This window comes from Papio anubis, chromosome 4, assembly GCF_008728515.1.
Source record: "Papio anubis isolate 15944 chromosome 4, Panubis1.0, whole genome shotgun sequence".
NCBI classification, from domain to species: domain Eukaryota; kingdom Metazoa; phylum Chordata; class Mammalia; order Primates; family Cercopithecidae; genus Papio; species Papio anubis.
In genome coordinates, this window is record NC_044979.1 from 30,370,646 (window position 1) to 30,387,914 (window position 17,269).

At 43.6% G+C, this 17,269-nt stretch overlaps 1 protein-coding gene and 1 long non-coding RNA gene across 2 annotated transcripts in view; one reads left to right on the forward strand and one right to left on the reverse strand.

The window, feature by feature from the left end:
* The window catches only part of SND1 (staphylococcal nuclease and tudor domain containing 1), a 438,879-nt gene that overhangs the window by 91,636 nt on the left and 329,974 nt on the right, over positions 1-17,269 (reverse strand). Inside the window, exon 16 of the mRNA XM_017957142.2 lies at positions 12,262-12,371. Within this exon, the coding sequence (XP_017812631.1) occupies positions 12,262-12,371 (110 nt within the window). The remainder of the gene's footprint in view (positions 1-12,261; positions 12,372-17,269) is intronic.
* On the forward strand, positions 2,949-15,978 carry LOC116274664. The gene is made up of 2 exons (XR_004183428.1): positions 2,949-5,308; positions 15,506-15,978. It is a non-coding gene; the product is annotated as an uncharacterized LOC116274664 (long non-coding RNA).

Consider the following 17,269-nt stretch of genomic DNA (forward strand, 5'->3'; position numbering starts at 1 on the left):
GTACCTGTTCTTGCTACAGTGACCCTTCCAAACGTTTCTTCTTGGAGTCCTTTTCCTATCCTTTTCAGTCTTGTTTAACACCTAAATCTTTTTCATTTTTCATTTATTATTATTTTTTTTTTTTAGAGAGTCTTGGCTCTGTCGCCCAGGCTGGAGTGCAATGGCACGATCTCAGCTCACTGCAACCTCCGCCACCTGGGTTCAAGCGATTCTCGGCCTCAGCCTCCTGAGTAGCTGGGACTACAGGGGTGTGCCATCACACCAGGCTAACTTTTGTATTTTCATTAGAGACATGGTTTCGCCATGTTGGCCAGGCTGGTCTTGAAATCCTGGCCTCAAATGATCCCCCTGCCTCGGCCTCCAAAGTGTTGGAATTACAGGCGTGAGCCTCTGTGCCCAGCTTGTGTTACCACCTAGATCTTTCTTTAGCGCTTCTGCTGGCACTGTGCTATCTATCTTCCAACTCTTCAACTTAATGCAGGTCAAGGACAAATCTGTGGCAATCCTGGATTGTCGTGGTCATGGCAGGAAAGTATGGAGACACAAAGGAGCAATGCTATTCTGTCAGAGGATAAGGAAGCCTGTGATGGCCAGGATCTAGATAGTTCATACCCGTATCCCTCATTTTCAAGTTGCAGTGACAATGTGAGAGAAGACCTGCATCAACAGAGAAAAAGCAGAGAGCCCTCACTGTTGGCAGATTAGTTTCCAAATACCTGCATGGCAAGTGGAGAACATGGCAAAGATGCTCAAACCATTATTCCTTAGACATCCATGAGGTATGTGTGCAGTCCTAGTGTCACCCCTCCCTTGGTGATCACTTTATCAGTCCATAGCCAAGTCTACAAAAGGCATCTTGCATAGGTTAGGACTTGCTGGCATTACCTCCAGACCTTTGGTTTTCTACTGAACGTAATACTGCCTAATGTGTGGGACCATAAGGAATCAGAGACAAAAAGACCTTATGTTATTTTACTTCACGGAATAAAAGAATGGCTGATGCCCTGAGGGTACTTAAATACTCCTTTGCAAACTTAGACCAAGGATGGAAAATAGGTTTCCATTAAGTGCCAAATCCTCTCAACTGGTAGTAGTAGCAAGGATCCCTGTTTTGAGAAGGATCTGAGCCCTGAGCCAAAGCAGCGCGGTGACTGACTGGCAATATCTGCCATGGGTGGACGACCCGAATAGGGGTAGCATATGCGTATGTGCCATCACTGGCTTAGACGGGCTGGGGGAGTGAAGAGCACTGGGACGATTGTTCTTTGTTGATTCTAATCTGAATGCTGCTCACAACACACATACCTAGATCCAGCCTAGAACTCTACTAGGCTGTGCATAGGTTTTGTGCATACTGAAGTTCAAATCCTAAATTTCAGTTAAGCCCTGAGAGAATTTCTTTTTTTTTTCTTTCTTTCTTTTTGAGATGGAGTTTTGCTCTTGTTGCCCAGACTGGAGTGCAGTGGCGTGATCTTGGCTCACCACAACCTCTGTCTCCCGGGTTCAAGCGATTCTCCTGCCTCAGCCTCCCAAGTAGCTGGGATTACAGGCATGCGCCACCACACCCAGCTAATTCTGTATTTTTAGTAGAGACGGGGTTTCTCCATGTTGGTCAGGTTGGTCTCGAACTCCCAATCTCAGGTGATCCGCCCACCTCGGCCTCCCAAAGTGCTGGGATTACAGGCATGAGCCACTGCACCCGGCTGAGAGAATTTCTATTAATAAAAAAAATGATGCTGCAAGCTACCATTCACTGAGTGTTTAATATCTTGGGTCGTGAGGAACAGTTTACATGTACACTTAATTTTCACAATAACCCTAGTGAGAAGGTACCCTCCCCTTACATAGGTGAGGCAATTAGGTTTAGCAGGATGGCTGCATTGCACAATGCTAGGGATAGCCTTCATATTAAATTCTAATAGGCACTGAGATTGCCCTCAGTTTAGAGAGGTTAAGGAATGTGTCCATGGTCAGACAGCAAATGGTGAAGATGGAATGAGAACCTAGGTTTGACTTTTCACATGCTAACAGAGTTTATGTTAAGAAGGAAAAGACGCCCTTAAATGTCCTGAAGAAGAGTCTTTCTCACTATGTGAAACATGTTGTTTTGACCAGGTTAGCGTATCTCTGTTGTTAATTCTCAAGCTTGCTCATAATCTTATTTCATGCACCACAGCATTTCATAACAGACCATTGGTCACTTTCATTTTCAAAATCCATTTAAGTGTAGCTGACCAGAAACCGTCACGGGTGGAGTAGCAAGTGGGAAGTTCATCAATAAAGCCAGGTTTGGAATACGGAGGTTCTCTTCAAGTCCTTGGCAACAGACACAGGGAGTGGGCATGCTAATGGCAAGAACAGGGCAGGGTGAAGGTCAGCTCATTCACCAGAACAGTCACCCCTGTGTCCTTGGGGGAGTCACATGTGAAACATCACAATGTTACTATTACCTGGAGAACAAATGCAGTCTACAGTCTGCTTGTGCTTTGCTAGTGGCTCAGGTAGCCTTGCTATTATATATTAAGAGCTGTGTTCTAAAAAGATATGAGATGAATTATGTAATTTCACAGGGGATATTCAGACAATGGGCATAGCTTGCAATGTTTAGGACAAACAGAACAGGGAGGCCTGAAGCCTAAAGACACTCCAAACATGCCACATTAAAGTTCACTTACCAGGTGCAATGACTCATGCCTGTAATCCCAGCAGTTAGGGAGGCTGAGGCAGGCAGATCTCTTGAGCCCAGGAGTCTGAGACCAGCCTAGGCAACATGGCGAAACCCTCTATCTACAGAAAACACAAAACATTAGCTGGGCATGGGGACACATGCCTGTAGTCCTACCTACTTGAGAGGCTGAGGTGGGAGGGTCACCTGAGCCTGGGAGGTTGAGGCTGCAGTGAGCCATGATTGTGCCACTGCATTCCAGCCTGGGCAACAGAGTGAGACCCTGTCTCAAAAAAAAAAAAAAAAAAAAAGGCAAAGCAAAGCAAGCTCACACTCAAACTCAAGTCTGCATGGGTGTTGGCCAATGCTCTGGGTTCAGAAGGTCTTCTGAAAACAAGTAGTGGGCAGGTCTGTGTGAGGTCATCTTTAGTTTGTCAAGAAATTATCTGCTTGTCTGTAGATACTGCCAAATTAGGCTTCCGGAAGGAAGTTAATAGACTTCACAATAACGTATTTCACCTGAAAAATAAAAATTCCGAGCTGCCTTTCTTCAGCCCTTTGTTATTAAAAATGTTAGCTTCCATCTTTTTCTTTTTTAGAGAACACTCACCAAAGCTCAAGAAGCAGTGACTATTGAGGATGATTAAAGAGGTAAGAGAAACCAGGAATTGTTACTAGGAGCATCTGATATATCTAAATGAAATAAATGGCACCCAGCTCTTCTAGCACAAACCCTACCTCTTGGGGGAGTCCAGCAGTCTCTTCCTCCTGATGACATTTTTCCATTTGTTCTAGGTCATAGGCCCTACATAGCTATAAGAGAGGGAGACCAGGAGACTGAATGTACCTGGCAATAGCTGTCTTCCATAGGAATGGCTCATTAAGAATACCATTTCATGTCAGATGGGTATTGGAATACCATGAGTGGCAAGGGTTCTGCTTAGCTAGGCTCTGTTTCAAGGACTTTCATGACCTTATGTGATCCAGTATGTGCATTCTCCAATGGCAATCACTGCCCACTATCCTCATCATCCAGCCTCAATTGAGATGAGGCATAAAGTAAGTACTATGGATCCTTCTAGCAGAAAAAACGCAAGAGGAAATCACACGTGAGGCTTTTATGTCTTTACTCTGGGCTGAGCTGGGTCAGACCTAAAGATGGAGAGGAAAAGTGAAACTGTCAGGTCTAAAGACTGTATTTCTTCTTCTTCTTCTTCTTTTTTTTTTTTTTTAATAGGAATAACATTAAGAAAAACAAATTAATCTGACGAGAAAACAAAACTCTCTTAAGGAAGAGTTTACTATAGTAGGGACCCATTCCCTAGGGGAAGGGAAGGGAAGCGTCTGCTGAAAAGGATTTTCTTCCCTGGGCTAGAATCACATCCTTGAGGCCTTCCTACATGTTCCAAGGAGGCCAAATCTCGTGTGGTCCTAAACTATTCCTCATTCCACTCCTAATCTCAACAGCCATCCTGGGATAGGAACACTAGCCTCTGGAGAGCAGTGAGGCCTATCAAACCTACACCAGTCAGCCCGTATGACATAATTACAGGTAATATAGGATCTTGGCCAAGCCAATGAAAAATTAGGCACAGTACCTATTTCAGAAGAATGGATGCAATTCTATGCTTGACTGGCTATGAAAGTTCTAAGGAGAGGAATAGGGAAACAGCTGAGCTGAGCCAGCAGCTTTGCAGAGAGGAATCCCACTGGAGCCAGCACAGCATTGGCACCTATCAGCACATGCTGCTGAGCTTGCTTGGGGAAGGCCACCAGTGACTGAAGACTCGGCTCCTTCCAGACGTTAAAAGCTGATAGGGGAAGCCCAGCAGTCAGGGGAAGAAACGCAATGGGGCAGCATCCCCCATGGTACATTTCTACCTCAACTCTTCTCCTTGTGATGCCACTTTCATTTAGGGGCTGGAATGGGATTTGAGGGCCTGCCCTCTAGGGCTTTTGGAAGTACTTCGCAAAGGGCCAGGAGCCCAGAAGTGAAGGGGCTGTAATAGACAGATAACAACCTGGTATTCAGGAAGAGCTTATAGCCCATCTCCAAACAGGAATTTGTTGACCTGAAATTCCAAATTAACTCCTCGCTCATTTAGCAGTCTAATCCACAAAACAGAAACATACCAGAGAGGGACAGATTTGCAGACTATGTTTGGAGAGTGAAGGGACATGAATGGTTTCTATTTGAATACTAAACATTTTTCAAAACACTTATCATTATCTCATTACCTTTAACTATACTGGCTGGACAGACAGGGAGACCCAGGCAGGTGAGGGTCCTATAGTAAGTGCACAGTCAGGTTTTGGCTATGGACTTTTTCAGTAAGAAGTTGATGAATTAGCAGCCATGTGTCCAGCCTCAATACTTCAACAGTTTTCCTCCCACCCTGACAAATGCTGAGCTTGGAGAGCTTTCCTAAAGAACCATAAAGGACAACAAAATAACAGGCCTTCTTCCCATTCTCTAGAATTAGGTCACAGGGAATCAATTAGTTGATTTGACAAATATTTATTTGTTGAGTATCTCTTATATACTAGGCACTGGAGTACGAAGACAAAACATGGTTCCTGTCTGTGAGGAGCTTACAAGCTAGTGGGGAGAGACTTGGGTCATAGGTCCCTTGTATACTATTGGTAAGTACACAACAGATGTATGCACAGGGTGCTGTGGGAACTGATGGAAGGATGTCTCATCTAGCCTGGGAGAGCAAGGGAAGGCTTCCAAGAAAAGGTGATGCACCTTCCAGAACAGGCGTGAACAGGTGTGAAAGCAAGCAAGGGGGATGACTGATGTGCTAGGCCGAGAGTGTAAGTCTACCTGAGAGATGGGAGAGACAAAATGTTATGGTATATATAGCGAACTGCCAGTGTAACAGGTCTATTCTGATAAGGCACAAATTATGAAGTGAGTGGGGGTGGTGAGACATAAAGTTGGAGAGGTTATCAAGAATATATGTAAACTGAGATGAGACTTTATCCCAGAGGCAATGGGAAGTTATATATATATATATATATATTTAAACAAATGCACCTACACAGTCAGATCTGTCTTTTAAGAAAGATTAGATACAGGAATATAGACATACATGAGCAAATGGGAAAAGTAAGGCCCACAAAAATCAAACAGCAGATGAAGCAGGAATCAGACAATCAATAGACACAGGAGCTGTGGCAAGAGCAGAGTAAATATTTAGGGGAGGCATGGGCATAGCCAATCCTTCAAATTCCTCTGCAGTCTTGGAAGCATCCAGGATCAGAATCCATGCCCTATAGAAGACTGACTCTTAGTCAATGTGGGACTTTCAGGGAAGTCCTCTACTATTCCTTTAACTAGTTCCAGGTATTCTATGGTTGAAAAATGGTAAAATATGGCTAAAATAATTATTGCCTTCTAAAAGCAAAACTGGTAAGATTTGAAGAGAAAAAGCATTTGATTTGGAATGCAGATATTTGAGTTTTAGTATATGTCTTACCATTAGCTCTGTGAACAGAGGCAAGTTACTGTGCATTTTGGTTTCTTGAACTGTAAAACAGGGTTAATATTTTTCTTATAGGTTTGCTGTGAGATTAAAATGAAATATGCATGAAAACACTTTTAAAATGAGAAAATGCTATATAAAATTAAGGTTTGATCACTATTAAGACAGGAGTTTTTCTTACCTGAGCCTTCTTCAAAGAAAATAGCCCTTAACTAAGAATAAACTGCTTGAAATTAAAGACCACTGGTGGGTGATGAACTGTCAAGCATGTGTGGGGCGGTGAGAAAGGTCTTAGCCCCCAAACAGCCTTTAACAGCTTGTGGGATGAGAGAGCTACTTAGAAAGCCGACCATAACATGTCCCCTTTTTCCTGGGCAGTGGCTGAGATCATCTAGAATAAGGGGACTTTGTGAAAATAAATGACATTGCCAGACAGCCTGCTTGCTTTTCTAGCAGGTAATTATTAGTGGCTCAGTGAGGGTTCCCAAGGGACATGGCAATCAGGGAGAGTCAGGAGAGTAGGCTGCACTGGATTCACCCTCGCCAGGTGTCCTTTACTTTCTTGGAATTCCCTGTGGCTTGAACTGTCCTCATCCCTTTGATCTAGAGATATAACTTTGCTAGTGTTCCCTCTCTTGTGGGTCTCCTCGATAGGGAAGGAGCCTGCGCAGAGAGATGGAATGGGAAGGACTAACAGAGCACATACCACAGTGCTTGTGGGGTGATATAGGGAAAGGACGGAGGGCACAGGAAGGACAGAGATTGAGATAACTGCTTAGAGCAGTTTATCTATTTCAGACATGATACAGCACACTTGGAGCTACAATGAAAGAAATGAAATCACTTTTTCTTGTATTCTAAGTTTTATTTCCCAGACACACACCCCTTCATAAATACACACCAATATTCAAGGCTGAGGCCACATTCCCCTGAAACATAAATACATTTTTTTCCCCAATGGCAACAGTTGCTTATAATGTTTTTCTGTATCTTTTTTTTTTTTTTTTTTTTTTTTTTCTTTTTAAAGCAGGGAGTAAGGGAGAGAGAGGAAACCCAGGACTCTGCCCTGGTCACTGCAGCCTGCAGAATGAGCTCCCTGGGGGACATCCTCCCTTTTAATGCCAGCAGGGAGAAGGGAAATAGGTCAAGGCAGCAGCCTGAGTTTTCAGCTGGGGCTGTCCAGCATGAGGACATCATTTTTCAGGCAGCAGCAAAGAGCAATTCTTATGTCTCAGAGAAGACAAAGGGGTCATCGAAAAAGGCCTTAGAAATGATCACCAAACCCACATACATTGCCCCTGTTCTCAGAAACTGTACCTCCTACAGCCTGGAACTGTGAAGTGAGTTAAACCATGACACTGATCTCTTTAAATAATACCTTATGGTCCTTTCTCTCAAGAGTTCAGGTTTCTCCAACACAGCAGTGAAAACACTGCTGTGCAGGCAGCAACTGGTCAGTGAATATGTGCTGGCTAGCTACCTTCTGGAAGAAAGTGAGAAGAGATCTGAAATCACTGTTTTATTCAGAACAAGGGCTGCAAAAAGGAAAGGATGGCTTGGGATTGCTAAATCAGTGTTTTAGGAATGGCAAGGCAGAAAAGAATCACATATGCAGGACCATATAAAAACTGGAGTGTGAAAACCTAGGAGTTTACACTTTTAAGCCAGTTATTTACCCATTAGCTAATGCTATCTCTCATCACTACTTCTGGGGGATGCTAGTAACAGGCACAACTCCCCATCTGGGAAGTCACACTATAGCTTCCTGTCCTTGACTGTGTGGCAGGGAACTGCCTTAAAGAGTCAGCTGTATGTGGGGCATGGGTCATCAAGTACATGCTACCCAATGGGACATGGCACTCAGCTCATAGTCACAGCTACAGCCAACAGATACAATAATCTCATGCAGTCCAGCCTCAATGGCAGGGGAGAGGAGAGCCAACTTAAATTTTCAGGGCTATTACAAGCCATTTAAACCCAATTCAGCATACCATATACAGCAGTAGTCAGCAAACTTTTTGGTAAAGGAACAGATAGTAAATATTTTAGGCTTTGCAAGCTATATAGCCTCTGTCATAACTACACAACTCGGCTGTTATAGTGTGAAAGCAGCTATAGACAATATATGAAAGAATTAGCATGGCCAGGCCAGGCGCGGTTGGCTCATGCCTGCAATCCCAGAACTTTGGGAGGCTGAGGTGGGCGGATCACAAGGTCAGGAGTTCGAGACCAGACTGGCCAATATGGTGAAACCCCATCACTACTAAAAATACAAAAAAAAAAAAAAAAATTAGCCGAGCGTGGTGGCGCATTCCTGTAATCCTAGTTACTTGGGAAGCTGAGGCAGGAGAATTGCTTGAACCCAGAAGGTGGAGGTTGCAGTGAGCTGAGATCGCGCCCCTGCACTCCAGCCTGGGCGACAGAGCGAGACTCCATCTCAAACAAACAAACAAAACAACAACAACAACAAAACAGAATTAGCATGGCTGTGTTTCAGTGAAACTTTATTGTAAAAACTGGCAGTGGCACAGATTTGCCCACCCGTCCTAAATACCAGCGGAGTCAGGCTAGAAAGAAAGACTGAATTTACTGGTTTTTTTTTTTTTTTTTTTTTTTTGAGTAAAAGTGATCGTCATTTGAGAGTTCCCTGGCTGCTTTGTGCTTCAAGGTCAGAGAAGCAGGTAATGGCACAGTGTCTCATTTATTGTTCTTCCTGCCCTGGGGCTGGCAGCACCAGAATGCCCAGACCACTGAGTTGGAATTGTCCTCCCAGATTTCCAACTCAGGTAACAGAACAAAAGCCAATAGGAACCAATGGCTAAGGAGGAGCAACATGTAAAATGGTGGTGTAAAAGAAGAAATGCAATGTAAGGGGGCAGGAGAGAAGTCAAGATAATGGAGCCGAGTGGTGACCAGAAATGTGAGTAGCTCTGTGCTGACTCTGCATCGCTGTAAAACAAATTTAAGGAAAGCAGCATTATGAGGTCTCAAGATAATGGGAGCCACCTGAAAACAGAGATAAAAGACTTGTCTAAAGCTTGAGGGCTCCACATGAAGATATGAGATGGAAAGAGTATAATTCAGGCAGGAATTCCTGCACGGCCCACCTAAAGCCAGGACGATGCACTTATAAACATGGTGTAATTTTACCAGTGCCAGACACTCTGCATGCCAGCTTCCTGTTCTCTGCCTGGCAGAAGGCTGGCCTGGGGCAGTTACCGTTACACAGCTCCTCTCCCCTCTGTATCTTTCTCAGATCAGTTTATGGTTTCACATAGGGAAGTCCAACTTGATGACCTGGCCTTTGTCGGATCACACAAAGGGGCCCAGGAAGTACTTTGAAATCCTAAAATCTGTGGGCTTCATCTTTCCTAGGATAATGCAGATTTATGATAACCGAGGAAAGCATGCAGGGGACAGAGAAATTCTGGCCAAAGAAAAGATACAAAAAAAATTTAAAACTTTAAAGGGAAGGGATGGGGCAGGGCCAAGGACAATCACATCTTCAAAATGCCTGGTTATCAGAGCTAAAACTCATGATCAAGGGAACAGGTAAAAGGTGCAAAAAACCAGTTTAACTGCAGCCATCTTAGCAGTGGCTCAGCTCCAGGAGAGTTCCTGCACTGTCATGCCCTGTGGGCAAGATAGAGGCTGCCTGGAAGGTAAGAGCTGCATGAAGTGGGAGGTCACGGGCCCACACTCAGGCATCCATGCATTGCTCAGGACTTCCACTGAGGGTGGTGGGAAGGACCTCTGCATCTAGGAGTACCAATGTCCTGGGACATTCCTCTTCTGCTAGATCTTTGTGGGGTGGGGGGAGTAGGACAAAGAGAAGCATTCCCCAGGACAACTTATGAAATAAAAATGGAGGTACTACATAGGTAAAAGTAAATGAATAAGCCTGTAACAAAACACAAACCTCTCCATTCCTACACTGTTCAGAAAACAGTTTTCATACATAATATAAAGGAAATGTTCAGAACAGTAGGCTATGACCGGATCTTTTAGTCAGATTTTTGAATTATTCATAGTTTAGGGAATACTCACATTTTCTCAGTGTAAAGAACTTTCAAAATGGCCAGCCCAAGTAATCATATAAGTAGTTAAGAAAATGCAGAAAGGTTCTTATTGAGACCCTCAACCTAGGGATATGAAAGATTGGGCCACTATAATCAAGAAAGATCAACTCTGGATCTGCAAACTCAATTACATGCCAAGAGCACCAAAGAGTTTCCCCAAAGAAAACTGGAGAGAAAAAAATTTTTTTTAACAGTCAAGTATTAGCAAATATAAGACAAAGGTGAGGTCGCAATAACCATGGGAGCGTAAAAGAGCTTTGGGCCACTCACTCTTTTTAGTGATCAGTATTCTCTTTGACCCCCTTGTACTTCTGGATCTCATCAGTGGGCCAGAAACATGATCAAGAAGAAAGGTGGCTGGGAAAAAGACAGTTGAAAAAGAAAGGGAAAGAAACTTTAGGAGACAATGATGTAGGAAGACAAATGATGGTGAGAAGTTTGACTTAGCAAATGATGAGAATGCCACCAACCAATGCCTTGGGCAATCCAATGAAGGAATTTCCTTCCTCCATCCGAAGCACAACAGACAAACAAAAATCTGTTGCTGCATCCTTGGCAATGTCTTTAAGTTATGAATTTGAACAGACTCAGCTGCTTTTACCAACGTAGTTACTTTGCAGTTCATTATCCAAAATTAGAGGGAAATTCTACAATATCTGCCCCATCCACTTAATCCCTGGGCCACTTCAAAAATTGCAACAGGCACTTATAGACAACTGGAGTGTTTGGATTTTTGAAATACTTCTCTTGCACGGGGTTATTTTTAATTGATAAAAATTCAGGCAGCATTGTGTAATTACAAAACAGGAGAGGGGGAAGCACCTTCCATGTCAATATAAGGATTTTTACTTGGCAAGCATCTTCATAAGCATCTTAACAAAAACATCTTCACAAAAAATGAAATGGAGGGCAATGTGAATCTGATGACACAATTAAGCCCCCCAATCCCCCAATCATTGTACGGACAGCCAACAAAGCAGATGTTGTAGCTGATGTTTGGGAAATGGAACTGAGAATTCAGGATTTGTTTGGCCACTCCACTTTCTTCTACAAAATAAGAAGGCAAGCACTAAAGAAATATCCAAGAGGTGGCAACCAACACTTCTCTCAAGGCCAGGATAGTCCAACATAAGCATCTCGGACTGGCGTGTTCTCTTGTTCTCTCACGCATCATGTATTTCTTAGCAATTCAAATCAGCTTGAGAAGCTGAAGCTTATAAACAGGTATTTTTATCACTAAGCATCCTAAAGAAGTCCACGCATCTGCTCTCAAAGATCTACAAAGACTCATTAGAGAGACAGCCTCTAGGACCCTAGAACCTTGTACCTCTGAGTATTATGAAAGCTGGAGGGACCCTATAGATGATTGTAAAAGAAATGGGGACAATGGCAGATCTAAAAATCCTAAGGCTGAGCCAAGCACACCTCCCCACTGCTCCTTTCTTGTGCCCACCTAGCAGGACAAATGGCTGGTATCCTGGAAAGAAGATGGATCTGTTGACAAAGGCTTGAGCAAAATTAGCAGGTAGAAGGGCACCACAGCAGCTGAGATCCTAACTCCTGCGTGCAAGAGCCAGCCCAACAGGCAGAAACAGAAATACAATTAAATTAAGTCAGAAAACCTGCTACAGAAAATGCAATTACTCAAAGATACAAATAAATGTTCAAAGAAAATTGGCCCCTGACAGGGTTAGTCAAGCTTCTAAATCCAGCTGGAGGCAGGCAGCTCAGGCTAATTCACCAAGGAGGAAGAATGCAAAGATGTAAGCTCTCTGCATCAGGAGCCTGGCTGGGCTGGCCTGGTGTTCACCACACATCCCAGGCCACCAGTGGAGGGGAGCAATTTGGGGGTGGCTGGCCAATGAAGCAGGGCTCAGGGAAATACGATGTGGGCAGACACAAGAATGGATTATGGATGTGCAAGGCTGAGCAGTGGAAAAAGCAACAGACTGATCTCTGACATGGCAGACCAAGGGAGCCTTATTTTGTCACCCCTCCTCACAGAAGAAGTAACAGGAAGGTGTCCTACCTCTCGCTGCAGCACCAGTTCCTTGGTGAAAAGTGTAGCTTCCTCGCTGAAGGGCTCTCCTTCCTGCACCAAGCCTGGGAGGTTTCGGGCTCCTCTGGGGCATTCAATGCCTGCGTCAGGAGAAAAGGAGAATCTGTGATGAAAAGGTGCCCACTAGGCTTGCTGTCCAATAAGGACAGTCCCTTGACACCTCCAGTGAAGCAGGCGTTAAATCTAACTTCCATCCATTCTATCTGAGACGAAGACAGAGGTAATGGGAGAAGTGGAGGAGGGGTTTAGTTCTCTCCAGGTGGAAAAAACCAACACTATCACAGCAGAACCAATGGATAGGGGCTCTCAGCCATGGCATCCAGGAATTATCAAGAGCACATGGGGCAAGGAGCCTTCCAAGTAAGATAAGCAAGAACTCCTCATCCTGCACTGTTCCAACTGATGGTCCCACAGTCTCGCAGCTTGAGCCATCTCGTACAGAAATGGCTCCCTCACCTACTGATATCCCAGCCATTCTGCCTCCTAAGTGCCATTCTCACTGACTCCTGGACATTTTCTCCTTGCTGTCTGACTTTTACACCAAATTCAAAAGTGTTAATTCGGTGTCACTTTTCAAATAAGCCTCCCCTCTCAACTCTGGGTGTATTTTGGACAATAGTATCATCGGCTTTTCATTCAGAATGAGAGACAGAAAGAAAAGCAAAACACCTCAGAATACTGATGAAATATTAGGTGCCCGGAGCCAAAGAAACCCAGCTTCACATCCCAACTGTATCACTTATTAGCTGTGCGACCTTAGCCAAATTACTCAGAAAGTCTCAGTTTCCCTACTTGTAAAACAGATATTATAATATATCCACTTAAGGTTGCAGTGTGAACTAGGAGAGATTATTTAGAACGATGCCTGCCACATGGAGAGGTTCAATTTATCCTATTATTAATATTATCTGTATCGTCATTATCACTCTTAGCAATTCCCGTGCTCAAAACCTCAAAATCCTCTTTGACCCCCATAACCAACCTGTTCCTGAAGACAGAATCCTATCCTTCAAACTTTTTTTTATCTAACCCCAGGATTCTGTACAAAGTGCTCACTAACCAAGTGAGACTGCCTTTTCTTTCTTTGAGTCAACCCGTTAGTTTTGCAAGTATATTTACCACTAACAGTGGTCATCTGTGACAGACCATGAAATATGCTACATTTTGATACCTGAGACTTACAAATATTTCAGAAAAATTCGCACTGTAGCTATAATGACGCTATATAATTACAGACATAATTTCACAAAAAGTGGAACTGGGCTAGAGACACAGGAAATGAAAATGATGAAGATCTGGGGGAGGATGCATGGAGTATGTGTGTCTCTGAATCACTGGTGATCTCTCCTGCTGCAGTAAGGCAGAACTAAGAGGTGCTACCTTTTATTTACAAACAGCCTCAAGGGAATGTACAAGAGATCTGGCATAGGGGCAGCAGAAGCAGGGTGTCTCGGTGATGGCAAACACCTGCTTGGGGGAGACAAGGTCCCACTGCTGCTACGACAGAAGGTACATCTCTATGTATGAATAAAGCTAGGTGCTGCTCATGTTTCTGGCCAGGGCATTGATTCAAGATGACAAAGCTCAGAAGGAAGGGAATAGGCTATATATTGGGCTTTCCGAAGATGAAGAATGGAGCTTTCTCTCTGAGCCCCAAGGCCTCACAAATGGAATACCCCATATCAAATAAAATGCTAGGCCAGGAGAAAGACTGCCACAGGAGAGCAGCTTGAGGTGACAGCAAGGACCATTCTGCCACCCTTGAAAAGATAGGATAGATGAAGACCCCACCCAAGTGTCACATGGCTAGGAAGATCACCAGGGTGCCTCATTCCTGGCACTTCAGTGCTGGCCTGCAAGGGAGGGGTGGAATGTATTTTTGTAAAAGATAGCAATAAACTCATGAGCCAAGGAGCCTGAGATTAACCCTGCAGGGAGAGATGAGGCTAGAGAAAAATGGAATGAAAGATGGCCCATGTTTTTTACATCAATAGCCAAAACACTTTTATTTTTATATCTGCAAACTAAGCAAGAACAAAATCATCAGAGAGAAAAATAAACAATTCCATTGAACAATCTTGCCACATAACCAGAGAAAAAGCATTGTTGCAGAAACAGGCATAATGCTAAAACAAGTGTTCAGTTTGTTTCTGACTCTTAGCAGCCATTTGGGCAGGACAGGACTGGGGCGCTGCTGGGTGGGGCTGCTATGAACTGGGGACTAGAACTGGGATGTAGCTAGGGTACCACACTGGGCAGCAGGAACTAAGGGGTTGAATTTTCACTATGAGGGCACAAAAGATTTCTGAGCTTCACTTATTGAGTATCACTCTACTCCTCTGTCACTCTCTTGGTATTCTGAAATCTCACCAGGTTGGTCAGGCTACAGAGATTGCAGTAGCTCCCCTGAATCCCGGAGACCACCAAGTGATTAAATTGAGAAAACATGATGGCTCAGTGGGCCAGGGAATTAAACAAATCAAGCAGAAATATATTCAAAACATTTTTCATGAGATAGTCCTTTGGGCCTGTGGAAACCAAATCCCAACCACTCTATGTAGACACAAAGGCAAAGAAGGGCGTTTGTTATGTTGCTAGTCCACTTCCCAGCAGTTGAGCTCCAGCGCACAAGTGTAGGAAGCTGAAGTAGGGTGCTTCTGTGCCCTTTTTCAAGTGGAAGTAAGTAAACATCCATTCACATCCATTCCCATCAGGCAGAGGCAGAGTCTATTCCCAGACTAAGGTACAAAGTCAGGGCCAGGATAGCAGGACAGGCTTTATGATATCTGAATGTCTGAGTATCAGAAATTTGCTGAGCCAAGCTACATCTACAGATAGAAGATACTGTAGATGGGCATTTTTCAAACTTTATTCTTACTACGACCCACATACACATTTAAATATGGGTACAGACACCTGTAGACAACCACTGGAAGTAAGAAGCCTTCAACAGACTCCAGAGTTTCAAAATAGTCACATCAGGCAGATTCTGCCGTGCAATTGTTTAGGCAGGAAGACCATTTCCTGAGGTTTCCTTCTCTGCCATCTTGATATTACCTTTTGCAGAACAGTATTTATGTATTTATTTATTTATTTGGGGGGTTATTTTTATTGGAGGCCAGCTTAGCAATTATTATGTTTCCACAAAACAATGGTTAATCTTGACTATATATGTTATACTGACAGTCTCTCTTCTGTTCACCATTTGATTAAGGAAAAAACCAAGATGGCTATGACACTGAATTGATTTAAAACCTCGAGTGGGACAAATACTCAGTTTGAAAAACACTGGTATTGACTGAGGTGTAAAGACAGAAGGATGGAAGGACGGGGCAGGTCCTGCTGGCTTTCTTGCAGAGTTAAAAAAGTGCTCCAACTGAGGGTTTATCAAGTTTCTAGACTTGCTTTTGTATACTAAGGGACCAAGGAACAGAGCAAAAAATATGCTGTCCACTGATAGAAAGGAGACCACACAAATGTTAACATTCTGAAGCCAAAAAGTCAGTTATCGTTGCTGCTGAAAGCCAGGTGAAGCCACATGCTGGCAGCGAACAGAGTTATGCTGTGCCCTCCTCTCCCAAGAGCTCAGAGAGCAAGTCAACCTAATCCATGCTGCACCTTCTCTCAAGCAACGCCTGTGCTGCTGGGCTGGTGATGCAATAAAATGGACGTTAAAAAAAAAAAAAAGTTAAAGAAAATAGACAAAGGGAAAGAAAGTTGGGTTCTAAGAAAGCAAACCCAAGGCTGCTGATGCTCAGCTGGGCAGGCTGACAGGCAGCAACGGAGCGCTCCCAAGCCACACAGGGCCTTGGACTGTAAATATGAAGTGAGATATCACTGGAGCTGCAGAAGTTCTCCCCAGCCAGTTGAGGAAGTGCCTGGCTGGATTCTGCATGTTACCACTAATAGCTGTCTTTTCTGATAACATACCACTGCAGTGCTGCCTGCTGATAAAGATATATGAACAACTCAGCTGTGCCTCAAATGCCACAGGTGCAAGTGAAGTGCCAAGCTTACCTCTGATACAAGCCTTTAAGACACAAACTATTTTGTTTTAGTAAACACAAAACAAGACAGAACACTACACCTAAAAAAAAAAAATTCCCAAAATTCCTGAGCATTTTCCTTCCCTATTATGGGGTGTGCCAGAACAAAGACAGATCCCCCATGGTGGGATTTAACTGACTTCCACAAGGGCAGGTACAGGAGAGGCAGGTAAGACAAATGCCTGCCCCACCTCCTGCTCCATGTGGCTGCTGCTCCTGACCTCTTTCAAACTCTATAAGTCCATCTGCCTATAAGCAAAAACTCATTATTTTTCACACCTTTTCTAGACTTTCTGGGATATGAATGGTTGACCATGGCTATTTGAAACAAAACAAAACAAAATAAAATGAAATAAAATCAAGTAAGAAGAGGTTGCTGCCTGACTTTGTATAGTTTAGGAAGAGAAAATTCATTGCTAGCCATCAGCACATCATGATTCTGGATTCTGCTCTGCCACTGATAGAATATTAAACTTATCCAGGCCTCATCTGTTTATAAAATGAAGGATAAGGCCTTGCATTATCTGGACACAAAATCTTACCATTTTGGTTATGCCGTTTTGGGATTCCTCACCCAAGCCTTGACTCATGGAGTACAAACATCAAACTTAAAATGCTGGGCTATGGAGCAATCATTCTATTAAAAAAATTATACATTTAGAGACATAGGCTAACTAGGTCAATTAACACAAACACTCTGGTCAGTCAGCTTTGGAACAAGAATACACATTCTTGTTAATAACAAGATAATGGGCTCTGTAAGAGATTCTGTTGATGGCTATGTGAAACTTATGTATTGCTCTGAGTATTTTACACTCTTTGTCGAGTTTTATGATAACTAAGCCTCAGGACTCAAAATGTGTTCACTTTTTCCTTTATTGGGCAGTGGGAGCTAAGGGAAGTGTGACAAATCGGTCTTGGCTAGAAGTATG